This window comes from Mixophyes fleayi, chromosome 8 (genome assembly GCF_038048845.1).
Source record: "Mixophyes fleayi isolate aMixFle1 chromosome 8, aMixFle1.hap1, whole genome shotgun sequence".
In the NCBI taxonomy this organism is placed as follows: Eukaryota; Metazoa; Chordata; class Amphibia; order Anura; family Limnodynastidae; genus Mixophyes; species Mixophyes fleayi.
In genome coordinates, this window is record NC_134409.1 from 100101753 (window position 1) to 100120200 (window position 18448).

The 18448-nt window shown below is 39.1% G+C and overlaps 1 protein-coding gene across 3 annotated transcripts in view; it reads right to left on the bottom strand.

The window, feature by feature from the left end:
• Positions 1–1699: 1699 nt before the first annotated feature.
• TEF (TEF transcription factor, PAR bZIP family member) overlaps positions 1700–18448 on the bottom strand; it is a 28618-nt gene continuing 11869 nt past the window's right edge. Inside the window, exons 1-5 of one of the 3 annotated variants that reach the window (XM_075182991.1) lie at positions 10244–10749; positions 8585–8896; positions 7404–7624; positions 6441–6652; positions 1700–3257 (exon numbers count right to left, since the gene is read on the bottom strand). In XM_075182991.1, the coding sequence (XP_075039092.1) occupies positions 3236–3257; positions 6441–6652; positions 7404–7624; positions 8585–8896; positions 10244–10592 (1116 nt within the window). In that variant the 5' untranslated portion in view covers positions 10593–10749 and the 3' untranslated portion in view covers positions 1700–3235. Of the gene's footprint in view, positions 3258–6436; positions 6653–7403; positions 7625–8584; positions 8897–10243; positions 10752–18448 lie in introns of those variants that run through there. The other 2 variants (XM_075182992.1, XM_075182993.1) reach the window with 2 other exon arrangements.

Sequence of the window (18448 nt, forward strand, 5' to 3'; positions counted from 1 at the left end):
TATTCTTTTGGTTAATCTCATCAGTCAAGGGGTCATCTTCCTCCAACAAACAATCTTCAATGAATTTTTGTATGTTAGTATTGGGAGGAAAACACGCCCTCAACACTACACGCCAATCCTTATTTGTTGGTTCGTGGGCATTTCCTGTCTTTAACAAATTTCTGACACTTAGCCAACACTTTTCTAGGATCTGGGAATTCAGTCATAATGGAACGTAATTCTGATCTAGTCCAGGGACAATGCATTGTAACATTTCTTAAAGGCACTACACCATCCTTATCCGGTTTCCCATTGGGAACTGATATTGTGCGGACTGGGTACGCACCCTCTGGTATACTAACTTCAGGGGACACTACAGGATTTGCTGGTTCTAGATTTAGAACGCTTTCACTCCTAGTGATCACGCTACTCTCACCTATCTCAGCCATTTTCTCATACTTGCGCTGAGCCTCTAGTACACTAACAGCATGGGCAATGGCCGAAATCACAGTGGGTTCATCTTCATTTTCAGATACACTTGATTTAAACTGGCTTAAAACAGGATACAACTTAGCAATTTTTCTATTTACAGTTTTAACAACGGCTGTACTTACCCCTCCCGCCACATAAGGTGGCGGGGGCGCGCTTGCGCTGAGTTCGCCACGTTTCAGGAAGGTCTCAGGGGTCGTCATCATTGGCTAGTTCATACAAAAGAATCCAAAGGAGGGGGTCATCTCTGCAGGGAGTATGCTCTGCTCTTCCCGCCAAGATTCCTTAGTCTTAAGTAGTTCATAATTCCCTATCATTCATAACTTGTGTATGCACTCTGCGATTCCCTCGCAGAGTGAACCAAACAGTAGGATATGTAACGAGGTTCATTATGATACCACTCATGATGTAATTCCTTCAACCTGTTCCGTGTATTTCACTAATATGCATGTAACTCTGATATAACATAAATACTACTATATTTCGACATAACTGACTATGTGTTGCAACTACCATTAATGTGTACTATTTTATAAGTATGCGTGTTTGTGCGAATGTATGGTAAAAGACCAATTACTGTTGCTGCCACGTGTAGTGGATGCGTACGTCCTTTCACGCCGTAGTGTGCCCTTGTACGCCGTAGCGTACCGTACGCATCTATTCAGACAAAGACAACCAAGTTCGCTAGACTTTAATTAAAAATGACTTTATCCAATTTGCTGACTTTGACAAGACACACAGCTACATGTACATGGTTGGATTTGAGAATTTTATGGCTACTATTGAGATACCTTATCTAGATTTTGAGCTTTTGGTTTATATTTTTAAATTAAAGGGGAGTAAATGGGTAAGCCTGTAAGAGTTCTTATCACAGAGAACTGTAACCAATGTCATTTCTACTCCCAGTGGTTCGTAAGCAGGATTATTAATGGAAATGCATTTTAAAGGCCATGCTACCATTTGTGCAGCGAGATCCTTTAAAGTAAGGTGCAAATTTAGCAGCCAAGCAAACCATGCAGGGGATGCCAATACAAACATTTGTTTGCAAGCATGGCAAATACTGCATGTTCTTGCATGCTGCATACATACTGACCAGATTTCTTATAGGTGGGCTAAGCCACTACCCATACCATCACAACTCTGGTTGTGTATTTTACGTTTCCCCCTTCCACAGCACAAAATAAAATAAAAAAAACAAAAAAAACAAAAACAAACAGAACACAGGTCCTAATTACTTGAGAATCCCATTTATTGAGACATATGGAAACAGATTTATTTTATACTTTTATGTACAGGTGATAGCCATCTGTAAGGTATACATACATTTTGCCTACATAATGAAACTCTCAAGCTTCCAAACTATATTTTTTATTTAGTATAAAATTTTAAAGAGTTAGACAATTATATAAAAATTGCTAATAACGAACCACTTTATAATATATATATATATATATATATATATATATTTGAGCAAGATATTACCAAACAAGACACACCATCCTTAAAAGTGAAAATAAACTGCAAGAAAAAGATAGACTGAAAAGACAGCAGTTAAGTTGAAATGGACCTTAGTGTTCCCAGTATGGGAGAAGAAAGTGTAAAGCAGTACTTGCATATTGGGGCATTGAAAATTGAGTTTTGTTCTGCAAAAGCCAAGACTGAGCGTTTGTTTTCATGAATAGACAAATCACACACTATAAAATAAGGAGAGGTTGGGCTAACTGTAAAACATAAATACCAAAATATATAGCTCCTCTTCCAGTTAATATATTTAAAAAGTACTTCATGCATTTGACATACCTTGCTTGAATGTAAAAATGTTTCCTCACAGAAATTAAAGTGAACCCACTGCCTCCACACAGTGCAGGCAACAATTTTGTGGAACATTCTTAGCCATCAAAGGACCTTGGTGAGGTCACTAATTACTAGCAAATTAAGAGAATATAGTCTGATGTATATTGATTTATCCCACAAATCAACTGCCACCAGTGTGTAGGCAACAGGTGCACTTTTAAACAATCGTGAGAATGGAGACCAGTCACTCCGAATTCAAATATGTTTATATTTATTTTTTTTAAATCAGCAGCACATCACAAAACGGACTTGTTTGTCATACTTGGAAGGGTAACTTTTAATGACGTACCTTCCAGCTCCTTTGCTGACAAATGCTCCGTATTGTCACTGTTACTATATGCAAATGGAAGGGAGGAGAATATCCCTATTGAAACAGTCATTTGTCAAAAAATAAAAAAATTAAAAGTCCCTGCCAATCTATCGCCAAGTTCCCACCCCTCGACTTATGTGCTCTGAACATCATACAAGATGTTACACTGCAAAACAGAATGTTGGACTTCGCGTCACTGTACTAAGAAATTAAAAACACAGCACTTACAACATTCCTTATGAATTCTGCATGGTACTGTGCTACAAACAGCTAATGACCATTCAATGCTGCACCGACTCCTTCCTTTCCAGCACAACAAAGCTAAGGTGCTTCTTTTTATCATTTGTTCAGTCATTTGCCAAACACAAAACGTAAAAATACCCAACAAGCTTGCAGGGTTAGCTCCTTCCAATATATGTTCTTCAAAAAAGGGCATTTTCTCTATCATCCAGGAAATCACCTTAGAGTTGTATGTAGTAGCTGTAGTTTTTTTTAAGACCTGTTCATGTTTTCAAGTGTCAAATCCACTGCTGTCCAGGAATGGATTAGCTTTATTGGTAAAAATGTTTTGAGGAAAAAGAAAAAAATATGTTGAAAGAAGAATCACTCTGAATCACTGAAGTCACTTTGAAGAAAAGCAGAATAGAGTCAGTACAAAAGCAACAAAGGTTAAATGAGGACATCAGCCATACAGCATTCTTATTATATCATGATATGTTCTGTTTAACAAGACGTCAATTTACAGAAATAACATTTACAAAATGTTAAAGATAAAAGACATTTATTTTCCCACAAGGAAAATTTACAGATAGAAAAAGTGATATAAAAGCAATTCGTTTTCAGTTCCTAGATTTACAGAGTCTTTTGCGTAATTAAAAATATTTACAATTTCAAGAACAGGGACCGTATCATATTTACTGACCATAGTGCCAGTGCACACATCTCACTAGCCCTTCTACTGCAGCAAACTTTAATTCATATGAATTCTATTTTTGAGCCAGTGTAAATCACTCTAATTTATCGTTACTTATCCATCAGAATCAAGAAATTATTAACAGAGGTTACTACCCAAGACAGGAGCCATTAATAGTTTTACTGTAGATTATATAAACAGAAATTAGATTTGTACACTACTATAGCTCACCACCAGAGGTTCAATTTTATCTAAACTGAGTAATAGGACCACTTCTACTCACATAATATGCAAAATATGAAAGGCAAAACGTTTTTTTGCATAAAGACATAACATCCTTCCATGTGTTATAATGCACAGAAAATGAAATATAAAAAGTGAAAATAAACCTAAATTGAAAAGAAAGGGAAACCATATTTCCTTTAAACCAAACACTTAAGTTCCCAGTATAATTACACATGTGCCTTTATATGACCAGTTTTTGTCTGTTATATGTATTATGCTTCTCATACACAAAATAGGATTTTTATACTTATGTAAAATCCATCTCCCCTAGTTCATTGGGGGACACCGGATTATAGTGTAGTGTGTATAGGTATGTGGCACTTTAAGAAAGTTGCTAATTAGCAATAACTACACGTATTTTACACAAGTATAAAAATCCTACTTTCGCTCACAACCAATTGGGGGACACTGAGGATATTTGGGGATGTCCCAAAGCCGCCATCACAGGTGGGAACGCTTAGAAGAAACGTTAGAAGCACATTTCTTCCAAAACTTGCATCTCCTGATGCAAACATATGAAACCTGTAAAACCGAGCAAACGTGTGAACGGAGGACCAGGTGGCCACCAGACACAGCTGGTCAGTCGAGGCACCAGGAAGCACTCACGAAACTCGTGGAATGAGTCCTAAGATTATCTGCAACAGGCTGCCCAGCCCCACTATTAGCCGGACAGATAATAGCCATAATCCACCGAGCAACAGTCACCTTAGAGGCTGGCCAGTCTCTCTTATGTGCATCTTAAATAAACAGACAAGAAAACTAAATATCAGGGGCTGTCTTGCAACCCCAAATCTCCTACACACTGGGGCACTTAAACTAAAACCTAAACAGGAAGGGGGGGGGGTGTATAGAGGGGTATGACTAATTAGCAACTTTCTTGCTACACGCCTATCTCCACTACACTATACCCAATGTCCCCCAATTGTGGGAGAAATGACATTTATACATTGAAGACTCCTGTAACTTACGACACTGATGCAATGACATAACAAAGTACTGTTTTTATTAGTTACACTTCTGTATTAAAAGATAGAAACACTTTCTGTAGATAAGGATATATAGACTCAACTTCAGTTATGTATTTTCTCTTAAACCTTGCAGCCTTGTACATTCATTTACACAGTAACCTAATAGCATTTACATTTGCACCTGAAACTATGATCTACAATATAAGAAAATGATTCATATAATAGCAATCATGGCTGCACATGCAAGATATGGTTGTTAATACAGAAATACAGGGATGGGCACATCTCAGCCTGCAAATGGCTAAACATCTTAATTCAACAAAAGCAGTATCGACAAAGGTTCCCAATATCTGGAGAAACTGAAGGAAGGTTGCAGATCTACAAGTGCAGAACACTCATTACATTCTTGTAGAAAGGATCCAAAAAAGGGGTATATATTTATCAATCCTACCAAAAAGGAAGAGTAGAGGTGTTGCCAAGCAGATTCTAGTTCTTTTCTAGAATGTACTAGAAAAATGATGGCTAGAATCTGATTAGTTGTTATGGGCAACACCTCAATTTTTCCATTTTAGAAGGTTTAACAAATCTACTCCACAATGTAATAATCAGTAGGGACTTTTGATGTCACATAGCAGGTATTTTGAAAGGTGGTGCTTGGGTACAGTTTATTACAAAGCAAAATGTCACTGCAAGTAATAAGATTGCCAATGTGCCCCCAGCACCAATACCAAACTCATTCATACCACACAACTCCATATTATGTGCCAATAATCTCACTTGGATTCCTAATCTAACCAGCTGAGAATTCTAAATGTAAGCAATAATTGGTAGGCCTTAACCCTTGGCTTTATCTTTCTTTCCTTCACCTGGTTTATATAACTCCACATATTCTCCAGAATCAAACTGAACTGTCTCCAATTACTTTGCACCAGCTTACATTGCTGACCTGAAGTCTAGCTCCTACTATGTCTGCACTCGCCTCCAAATCTCTTTCACTCCATTACTCCCTGTTGCAAACAGGGCCGTCACTAGCATTTGTGTCAGTCGGCATAGCAGTCTGAATATGTAGGTCATAATCTGTAATATACCTACACAACATTTGTACATCTTTAACAATAATTATCTTTATAAAAACAGATCATAACATGGGTATATAAAGCATGGTAAGAATAAGCCAACTGTACTCTCACAACTAAGAGTACCAGGAAGGTATGTGATGTCCGGTCTCTCTTCTTAGTGGTTTCATATTGTGATCATATCCACTTTGGCTTTACACTTTCTACTGGCATGTAGCATCACAGAAGACAGGCAACAGAACAGTATGCATCTATAACTCTCTCAATGGTACACATCATCCTATGTGTCGAACACTATGGCTACCACCAAGATTGTTCTTTATGATCTCAAACATATTTATCAGTCAACTGAACGATATCAAAAAGCAAGAAAGTTCTGTCAATATTCTATAGAAAACAACATCACTAGTTCTTTAGACCCAGCACCTGCTCCTCTCCTAAGATCCCATTCTTATTTAGCAGAGTACAGATGTGTAAACAATATTATGAGCTACCAGCTTTAAACTGGTCGTACTCTTGGTCAGAGAGGAAAGGAAATGGGTTAACGCTTATATGTGAATGCTTACAAATGTCCATAGCGGCTCTCATATTTGGAAATGATGTTCTTGCATTTGCCCAGCTCCTTGCGCAGCTCTGCCACCTCTGTACGCAGCACAGTGTTCTCCTTTTCCAGAAACGCTGCCCGGACCGTGATCTGGTTTTCTTTGAGTCGCCGGGCATCTCGAGATCGCTTAGCTGCTACATTGTTCTTCTTCCGTCTGTTCCAATACCTTTCATCCTGCAATGAAACACCATGAAGGTTTATTTAATAAACTGCAAGCTGATGGGAAATATCACAATGAAAGACTGACATCAATAAAGTTATATAAAACTAGACAAACTAATGTCAAACAACTATAAATTACAAACAAAACAGACAACGAAGTCCAAGTTCACTCCCTTTTCACAAAAGTTTGCTAAAATAAACCTATACTATCAGTTGTCTTTAAATGTCCCAATTAAATTATTTGAGTCCACCCTAGTACAATTAAAAGGGTTGCAATTGATTTAAAAATAAATGCACCTGTAAGTTGCTCAGACACTTGTCAATTAGTTTTAAATGCACTAGTACAACAAATGAAATTTATGCAAATGGGGCCTAAGGTGTAATACAGAACTGAATGCAAGTCGCTGTATTATAGATGTATGTATAAAACAGCTACTTCCATTTCGTTCTACACAGTATCTTAGTGTCAAAGCAATGGTTGTCTCTGCATCTCTGTTAGCAAACATATTTCTACGTAACGGAATTTAGTTTATTTTGTTCTTCAAAATCTATTTGTCAATCAAATTTTAGAGTCCGTCCATTAAACCAATGCATGCAGACAATAAAGCAAAATCCCTACCCAAAAAATATAACCAAATCTCATTTTAGTACTTAAGCAAACAAAAACAAACAAAAAAAAAAAACACAAATGTGTTATAATTACATTTATTTTATCCCATTACTAATAGACTTGAATATAGATGGAACGTGATGTAACACACACCTTCATTTCTTCTGGAACATATATTTTCTTGGCCTTCTTGATCATGGGCTGTGGCTTTAGCTCTTCTTCTGCAAACCGATGTTTCCTTGGGTCAAAGAGCTCCCCTCCTGGTACACTGGAAAGAACCAAGTCTGTGGGGTCTGGGCTGAAGTTTACTTCCACCTCCACCTTGTCAGGGTCCATGGGACTGGGAGGGTCGGCATCTTCAACTAGGGAACTGTCTGAATTTGAAAAAAAATAAAAAATACAAAACACAACACACATAAGTCAATAGAGCATATTTGTAAGTTAACGCTTTCACTACGGTCAAGTACTATTTGTTGTTAAGATTTAAAGGGCTGATAAACATAAAGACCCAATTGGTCCATTATAAAAAGGATAAGGTATTATATATTGTTTGTAACTGAAGTATTGTCCTAACTGATATTCAGTGACAGCTGCTGCGGGAGAGAGGAGGCTGCTGGGTCCCGGCGCCCGGCGGATTGGTAAGTTCCCGTTTTCCTTCTTTTTTCTAGGTCTGGCCCGCGGCACCCCAGTGACAGCGCCGCGGCACCCCTGGGACCCGCAGCACACAGTTTGGGAACCGCCGCTCTAGACTGTAAGCTCTGAGGCTCTCTACCCTGTACCTTTGTCGCCTGTTTTTGTGTATGATTTGTCGTTCTGACTGTCTGGCGGTACAGAGCTTTGTGGCACCTTTAAATAAACGATGATAACAATATAAGAAATCGCCACGTTACTGAACATGTCAGTTTTGTGAATAAAGTGTAGTATACTGTTGGCTGAAACAGTGTCTTCTCTCTTTATTTATACCCACATACTGTCTTACAACATAGTAAACCAGGGAGAGTGCAGACAGCAGCACTTGCATAAGCTGCAAAGGATCTAGCAAATCTAATGTATGTAGGTAAACCAGCATTACCTGTTTTACATCTTTTGTAGTGAATAATGGAGAGGGCAGGAATTACCCCATCACATTTTAAATTTTGGACAAAGCTGCATTGCAAAGTCAGGAGAACAGTGAACAGCAAATCTAACCTCCATACTTATACTTATTTGATCATTTTAAGATTTGCATTTAATTCTTTAAATTTATTAGAGTGCAAATTTCTTCCCATTGTTAGTTCTTTTGTAACTTGAATAAAAAAAATACATAAAAAGCAAATATATAATTATTTTATTACCTTTTATTTCAGAGGTCTTCAGCAAAACAGATGGAGATATAGGTGGTGTAGAGGAAGAAGAACCTGGCTCAGCTTCATCTTCCAGCTCAGCTACAGGAATAAGAGAGTTCTGAATTGCCAGGGCAAGCTTTGAAGGGCTGGATGGTATCCCATTCTCCAGCAGGAATTCATCAAGGTCCATGTACTCTAGGTGAAAAGACTCTCCATCGTATGGAATTGTCTTATCCCAGATAGGGGGCATGAGCGCAGCCGAAACGGACATAGCATTTTCATCAAGGCTGTCATCCTTGTCCAACTTGGTCTTGTCTTTATCTGTAAAACACAAGAGTAGATAAGCATTAAGGAAAAACACTTGTGAACACTGTATCTGCACCATACATTGTAAAACACAAAAACAAGTTGGATGTATGAACTTCATTTCATACTAAAAGTGCATTAAGCACATTATTATTTCAAAGTTTATACACAGGGCAAAAATAGACAGTTGTATGCATATGCAGCATTCAATACTCTCATCAGCATTATGTTTAAAGCATCCCAAAAAATTAAACCTGACTGGGTACTGATAACTTTAAAATAAGTATTTCAGTCCACAAACAACAATCAATTGGGTGGACCATCCATTCTTTGATTCCTGTGTGTGTCCTTGCACAGCTCTCATTGTGATGGCCATAGTCTTAGGAAACCAATGGCAGGTTTCAGTGACCAAGAAGAGGGGACCAGTCTAACAAAGCACCCAATGGATATAAAATCTAAAAAAAGGATGCTCTTTCACTTTAAATACATTATGGAGCAGAAAACCAATGGAAGATCATGTACTACAGCAGTAATGTATTGCCTATAACCAAAAGTCACTGAGCCATTAAACATGGCCAAGTGCACTACCAAGACAGAGGATTAGAAAAGAAGTTTAACAAAATGTATCAGTTTACATACTTCCGAGTAGACTTTAAAAAGTGTTATTTCTAACCTTCAGCACCACAACAAAGTCCACACTTGCTCATATACTGCTTGAGTAGAGAACACTGATAAGTGACAACCACTGCAGTGTTATGACAATGTTGGCATGCCACTGTGGTACATTCACACAGACCAAGCAGAAGATTTATGGATGTGTGGCCAATTAGGTCCACCAACCTCAGACAATGGTTGTTTTGTTACATTACAAGTCTGCGCGGTCCCACAACAGCAGAAGTGCTCATGTTTACTGATATTAATAAAACATGAATTGTTTATGCAGTATAGTAGGCAGGTAGCCTACAAGACCCTACACCTCAATCCACAAATAATACATGCAGCTCAACAACCTCATGTGCTGCCCCTTTACCATAAGGGAAGATGACCATGTACCCTGCCAGTATAATAATGCAAGGAAATGTATACAATCTAATCGCCACATGTCACACAAGGAACCATGGATTTATACTGCCATGTATAAGGTTCTGTAGTGTACACATTATACTGCGCATCTGATGTGACTGAATACTTCTGATAAATCCTATCTGAATAGCTGGATAAAACAGATCTGTCATAATATACAGTATTTAAGATCCACCAATAAGATTGTGTTTAATCCCATTTCCTGGTGTTATCAGGAGACGTTACATATGGCCGCAGGCAGCTCGGGAGGAGGCGCCAGGGCTGGATAGAGCCCCTTACCGACATCTACAGTATCCAGAAAGTGCTTTGGAGGGTTCTCTATGAGTTTCTTCAGCACAAGAGGGAACGAGTCGCCGAGAAGGGATCCGGGTGCAAGCGGAGAGCTGGAGGCCTCGACCGAAGGCTGTGGCGCAGACATGGTGAACACGGCAGCACGGAACAACTGCGGGAAAACGGGGAGAACCTCCAAGTTCACTTCATTATTCATGAGCTCCACGCGCTGACAGGTCAAACCGCAGGCTCCATGTAAATGAGCTCCATGACCTCCATCATCCTCGGCCCATAGGCTCACAGCCTGAAGTTCTGACGTACACTGTGGGAGTGGCCTGTTCACTTCTATATGGGACATATCAACGCGGGACCTCGAGTGACGCAAGTTGCTGTTAATTGGATGAGGCGCAAGTGAAGCTCGTTGGCTCTCTCAGCCCATACGATTTGCATACTGTATAGCAGAAATAGGCGTGGCCGTCTAGCAGATCGCTAGCTACATTTTTTCATGAAGAGATGTCACAAGCATAGGTCACGTTTTGTTATTAAGGCTGTCACGTTTGTAGCTCCGCCTCTCTCTTCCGTGCTGCCAATGCGGTGTTGAATTCATAGGGGTGTATATACATTCCCTGCTCCCGATTGGTTAAAAGCCAGGCAGTGTTACGGCTCATTGTTTACCCCCACAGAACTGTCACAGGGCTGCAGCACGTGTCCCTCAGAAGACTATCATGTGACTGACTGGCCATGTGGTCCAGTTTTAGGGAAGACATTGGTGAAGTACTGCTGTAACTGAATATATACCCACCATAGTCTTACATAGATAATTGCAGGTCATACAGTGCTGTATCTATAGAATTAAAGTTTAGTTTCCCCACATATATTGACAGCAAAACAAAAACCCCATTAGGGTTCATTTAGTAACACTGCATTAGGTGTATGATGTGCGCTGTACTGCAGCAGTAGTTAGTAGTTAGCTATTGACAATGAAAGGAAGTAGTGGCTGTAGTTTAGTATAGTACACCTAACTGCAATGCGCCTTAATGTATGCTAAACAGATATATTCTTATCAGCATCATATAGTTTTTGCAATAATTGCCAAGGCGGCCATTTAAACCTGGATACCTAAAATAAACATTGCACTGAAATTAGTTGCATCATGTCAGTTACAATGTAGCACATTTTCAGTGCATTATGTGTATTTCATGTGTCTGCATTTAACAGTAGACAGGCATGGTATTTTTGATTAAAGTTATTTTTATTTTATTTGCACATTTACATCTAAACAACAATCCTAATGTAACTAAAGCTTCCTAGATAAGCCAACTAGTCTCGTTAGGCATAGCCTAGTACGATAATGACAGAGCATAAAAATATAGCCATTTATAAAATGCCATAGAACATCAAATAAGGAAGCAATTATGCAAACATGGCATCGTCCATCATTTAGTATACATGAACAACAACAAAGACAAATTAGGTCACATTGCACTCATGGTTAGGCATCCCAGGGACCCACCAAGCAAATTAATAAAGTAGTTATGGGCTGGTAGTTGGAGTCAACACTAAAGGGTATATTTACTAAACTGTGGGTTTGAAAAAAGTGGAGATGTTGCCTATAGCAACCAGATTCTAGCTGTCATTTATTTAGTACATTCTTCAAAATGATAGCTAAAATCTGATTGGTTGCTATAGGCAACAGCTCCAATTTTTTAAACCCGCAGTTTAGTAAATATACCCCTAAATCACTGGAACGTACTCTATAACTTGAATTATACCAATCGGGACCAGATTTTGTGGTATTTATGTATTGCATTCCTCCTATTATACATGTATATTATACATGATTCATGCTGTCATTTCTGTAAATCAGTAGAGTCTATGGCAAGCCATGTATTCGCTATAATAACTTTAGCCAGCGTCACAAGTATGAATATATATTTATAAACAATGGTATCCTCTTCCAAGGAGATTTCAAAAAGACATACCTTGGGGTCAAGGGGAGGGGTCATAACTACTGTGTCACAAACACACACTCCCAGACCGCAACCCAGAACCTTTGCACCACCTGGCACTCCCACAGCATATGCAGAAATGAGCCTATACTGGAACCGCATTTCAGCCCATTTGAATTAACTCCACTACTTGGTTTAAGTAGGGAGAGCGGAGACAGGCATGGCAGTTTAAAATGCCCACTGATGTTAATGCCTTGGATACAGATTTTAATGCTAAATAATCCTTTAGGGCTTTTGCATATCTAATTCTCAGACAATATATTGTCTATAAATAGATTAAAATTAAAAGTCAAGAGACTTGATTATTGTGCTACTTTGTATTACAATGACAGGTATCTGTCAGAATAATATAGCAGAGCCACTGACATTTACATAAAGGATCCCTATATTGCCACTTACATGCACACTTAAGGCTAGGTTTCCATGCAACAGAGACACCTTCAATACCACTGATCATGCTCAGCAGGTGGGTAGTTATGCTCCCAATAGCAGCTTCTGGTCATTTTTAAAATTATTTTTCGTTAGGATCAGTTATTCAGTTAGAACTTAAAGTGTCATTTTTCTTTTTCAAGAAAGCCACTTTCTTCCAACTAGTATAAAAATTACAGGTTCCCATGCCATAACCATGAAGTTCAGGACATATCCAGCTGGTGCCAATATTCAATGCCTTTTCATTTAATTGTGTGCACAGTAAGGTGGTTGATTGGACATACCTTGGCAGCTGTTCAGTCAGCTACATTAATTCTTTTCAAGCTACTCGTATCTTTTTGCTTGGTACTACAAATGAATAGGGTTCAGGGTGGAAGAGGGACAATAGAATTGTGTAGTTATTTTAAAACAGTTCTGTAGACGGGCGGATTGGTCATTGCCCTTACCGGGAATTTTCCCGGGAGGCCAGTGACACCTGAGGCTGCTGTAGGCCACCTGATTCTTATTTTTACAAGTTAATTTTTTTACTACTCCCGGCGGCGCCGGCCTCGTTCTATCCGGTCCAGTCTCCCCCCCCGAACCAGGGGTTCCAAGGAGGGGGAAGGATAGAACGAGGCCGGCGCCGCCGGGAGGGAGGAGTAAAAATATTAACTTACAAAGATAAGAATCAGGGAGCTCCCCTCCTCCCATACTTGGCCTCCTCCAGTCCCGTTAAAGCAGAATGCCATATGGGATGAGCACCACATGACAGGTGCTGTCCCATGTGCGCGCGCGATGCAGACAGAGAAAACTTCAATAGAGCATGACTCCAACAAGGTAAGTGTAAGTGGGGTGGAGGCTGTTATACTATTATTCTGCTATGTGGGGGGCTGTTATTCTATTATTCTGCTATGTGGAGGGCTGCTATGTTATTTTACTATGTGGGGTGCTCTTATACTATGGGGGGGGGCTTCTCTACTCTTATACTATGTGAGAGAAGGGGGGGCTGCTATTTTACTATAATGTGTGAGGGAAGTGAGTGGGAGGGGTCTTAATATAATGTGGGTGTGAGGTAGGCAATTCATTTAATGGTGGAGTGTAGGATAGGGCTAATTATTTAGTGAGTGTTATTTTATTTATGGGGTGATGGTGGGGTAATTTAATTTAATAGTGGGGTTATTAATTTAGGATGGGGTGATGGGACCTTTAACTTAATCCTTGGGTGGTATGGGGGCTATAAATTGAATGTGGGTATTTTTTGGGGTGAATGTAAATATGAATTATTTAATGGCAGTGATGGTTGCAGGAAATAGGTATATTTAACATAAATGTTATGAATTTATTGCTGGGGGGGTCTCTACTGTAATTTGGCTGGGAGGTAGGCTATTAATTTAAAGGTGGACTGTGGGTCGGAGCTAATTATTTAATGGTTAGTGCTATTCATTTATTTGTTGGTTGATGGTGGATCTGTTTAATTTATTAGTGGTCTATTAATTTAAGGTGAGGTGAGAAGACCTTTAATTTAATGCTGGGGTGGTTCTGGGCTATTAATTGAATGTGGGGCTGAGTTTGGAGAGGAGGGCTATTTATTGAATGTGGATTGTTGTGGGAAATGGTTATATTTGTTAAACGTTAATGCTATTAATTTATTGCTAGGGCTGTTTGGAGGGAGGGAGATAAGTTTATTTTTTTTAAATGGGAATACTATTATTTAATGCCAGTGCTGTTTGGAGTTTTTTAAATGTCATGTACCCATTTTGTTTTCCAAATAGGGCCTCCAACATTCCAGGATCCAGACAAGCAGCAACTGAGCTAAAGACACAGCAGCCACAGGTGGTGAAAGTGACAAGAACAGGAGAGTCTGTCAATTGTCCGGAATCTGGGGACTGTCTCGATTAGTCAGGTTTGGTCCGACAACAAGGACAGTTGGGAGGTACGTCCCGCTTCACACTGTACTGCTAGTGAAGGCAGAGCTACATGCACCTAACAGTAGTGCACGGTTTTGCCTGTGTATTCGTCTAAAATGACAACCCCCCTCTCAAGTGCCCCACGCCCCCCTGAGCTTTAATCAAGCTCTGGTGATACTTTAGTGATTCCTGTATTGATCCCATTGCCTGCCTTCTACCTTGCACTGGTCCCATTCTCAGATCACTTTGTTGAACATATGACCAGCCCCCATAACACTGACAATATTATTAATCCTGCTCCTTTGCACTTACTGCATCACCAGCAAACCCTTGGAATAGCTCTCCCCTTCACTTATGCCATTGTATTCCAACCCTCCCTGCACCGTTATTTTAAACCACCCCTAATCACAGGGCACATTAGGGCTTAAACACAAATGTTGCAAAATAAGTGTTTTGTTGCATTATGGCAAGAATTTCAGCTTTGTGATGATCGCACCTGGAAAGCCATTTATTATAAGGATAATTTGAAATGCATGTTTTGGAACACACAGACACACACACTTAGAGAAAGAGATTGGACTGGTAGTTTGCATTTCAGGACATCAAGGAAAGATGCAACAGTAAGGTCCTCATATGCTGCTCTGGCAGACTGATCAAATGCTTTTGTGCCAACAAGTTTCATAATAGTTAAACTTATTAACTAAAGTCAGATATGTTTCTATGAAGGGAATATTGGAAGGATGTGTTAGTAAGCAACTAAACAAGTTGGAGACAGAGGTATAAATCAGTCGCATATCATGCAAAAGGATTCATGTATTTTAATAGCACAGGACTGGCAGCTTTTTCGCTGCATTCCTTTAGAGATGACTCCCTGTGTATTAAGTCATCACATCTAGGTTTTCTTAAATGTTACCACAGCCAAATATCAGTACTTCTAAACCCTGCCTACTTTTGTGTTGGCCCCACCTACATTTGATTTGGCCCCACCCACACGAGGCCACTTCAATTATTTTTTCCAGGGCCAACTTAAGTTCCCAATCCACCCCTGTCTGTAGATATCAGTCAGCTAGAATAGTTTGCTGATCAATTGGTTTTAATTTCAATCTTTGAGAGAGTTTAGATGGACTAGTGGTTATTGGTTGTTATTAATGCATACATAATAGTACTAGTATATAGACTGAGTTAGATATAATTCTGAACTAAGTAGTATATTTAGTGGAGGAAAACTTTTGCTATATGACTATTAGCAGCAGAATGCAAAAACAAAGATTTCTTTTAAAATTTTTCTAGTGAAAGTAATCAAGTGTGTGGCAGTGACATATGAATTAATTTTGTAAAAAAACTGGGTGTTTGCGTAAAAGTGTCAATGCAGCTGTACACCCCAAAAAAGTTATATATTCTAAACTTTGAAAACTGACAAGTATTGAAAAATCTAACAAAGGGTCATTCAGCGACATCTATATTTAAAAGTGGGTGTTTGCGTGCGAGAGTTTTTTTGTAAACATTTTCGACATTCAGTGATTGCATTATAGAACAGTGCAGCGGCAGCAAAAAAAAACAACCATCATCTGCCATGCTATCAACTGAAGCAAGCCCATTAGATAAATGAGACAACAAAAAAAATTAGTGTAAAATGCAAGAGATAAAAATGTTGAAACACTACGCACAGACTAAATTTGTAACGTTAGATAGCATGCATCATGGAGAGTGAAGCAGTAACAGATATCATTAGATGGACAGAGGCATCAGTAGATATTTATGCAAATAGATACCGAACTATAAAGCACTACGTAATTTGTTGTATATAAATAAATTATGATGCTGATAAAAGAATGTGGCCTGCACCCATACCAAAAACTTCAAAGACTAATACTATGCAGTGCTCGTTGGGCAGAGTATTCATCGGTATCCAAGAGCCGAGCTTTCATAACCTAGCCGTTACATAGAAATATAACAAAAACATAAACACGTTTTAGAACCAAAACCACATCCAAAATCAAAACAAGGGGGTTAGCTCACATCTCTACTATATGCATAATTTCTTCCCAGGGCTCTGTGCCAGAGAACCTAAAATCAATAAATATCCAACTTAAAATGATGGCATAGGGATAGTATAAGGAACAATCACAAGCTACAATCTCTTGATCGATACATGTAATTGGTCCTCCCAGGCACATCCTTTCCCCACCGGTTTTTGACCAGGGCTGTAAAGGAAACAGAGGTGTCTTGGGAAAATGGCTGTGCGGAGTAACTCTAGTGCTCTATTTTCCTAGGTGGCAGTGCAGTTTTAATTTCAAGTATGGCTATGGTAGATCATGGCACTAGTTTGTGAAATCATTGCGTCTAGTGGAAATCATGCACCTAGGAGCTCTCTCAGTCTGCCTTCCATTTTTATTTGTTCAGGCAACAAAGGAATCTGGCAGCTACTAAAAATAAGAGAAATATATATGTAGGTCAGACACCAGGGTTATATTTATAAAGCTAGCATATAGCAGCGCTGGTTATTATTTTGGGATAAGGCAAATTGTTAAGGTAGGTAACATTTAGCATGGAGCCAGTACTTACTGTCATGCCCCTTTTTTAGTTTACTTTTAGTTAGTTTATAGTATAGATTCTCCTGTGTCACAAGGGCTGTCACAGTCTTCTGCAATTTCAGACTGCATGCCCTAGATGAAATGGATGGATTTAAAAAAGGGGAGAAAGGAACAACTGTGTGCATGAAACAATGTGTTTCACTGGCTAACTAATTAAATTGCTGATCAGATACAAAGTTAAGGTAAAAAAAAAAAAATATATAGTGTGATGTCTGTCTCTGTCATCTTATCGAAATGATTTTACAAATAAATATGACAATGCAATTGTAGACAGTAAAAATGTTGACAGGATAAACGGAAATAAAGAAAAGGGTATTTGCAAGGGTGTATCTGCTGGAAAAAAAATATTTAATCCCATTAACTAAATGCCAATCTCAGCCTTACAGCAATAATTCCAGGAGATTCACACTAGGTATGCCAAGACAAACATGTCAAAGTGTGCCAATTCTTACTGCTCATTTGGTGCCTCATCAAGATGCTTGGCACTAATTATTTACTGGCAGAGAGCCTGGAGCACACTGTATAAGGATTATCCATTATGTACTTTATGCAATTTCTTACATAACACACAAGAAGAGCACCTCAAATATTTAACAAGTGATCAATCACAGGTATTGTGATCATAAAGAGAATTAGAGGGTGATATAAAAAGATGGATATTTCATAGCAATCTTGTGAAAGGAGTCCTGAGTTAGCTATAAAACATGTGCCCCTATCTGGGCCAGATAAGCAACTCGTAAGATGTACTCTACCATGAGCCAATCAAATCATCAGACTACTGACAGCAGAACAGAGTTTTTCAGGGGATGAGTGTGGTGACTTGGTGGCGGCAGGGACCTCTCGTGATTATGATAGGGAGGACAGGGCTACAAACAGACTGAGGGGTCTATTTACTAAGCTGCGCTGAGCCAAAAACCTGAAGAAACAGTTTTCTACAGAGAATGGCCATCACAGCTCTTCTTTTAATTTATCAAGGGGTTAAAGCAGAGATTTCTCCTGCCTTATCCTGTATAACGCTGGTCACTGCAATCCCCATAGACTTCTTTGCTTTTCAACGCCATCCTTTAAAAACTAATTTCATCTCAAGAGGTTTATCTTTTTAATGGAGTCTATAGGACTCCATCACTGCCAAATGTACTTCTCATCCATCACCGGGACCAGTCGCTATGCGCTTAGCCACACATGCACACAGGGGTCAGAGCATCCTTTCCCCGGCAGCATTAGGCTGCTGGTGAAGAAGAAGATTTAATTTAGTTTGGGATGAGGGTTTACAAGCACTCACTAATGAGCCCTGGC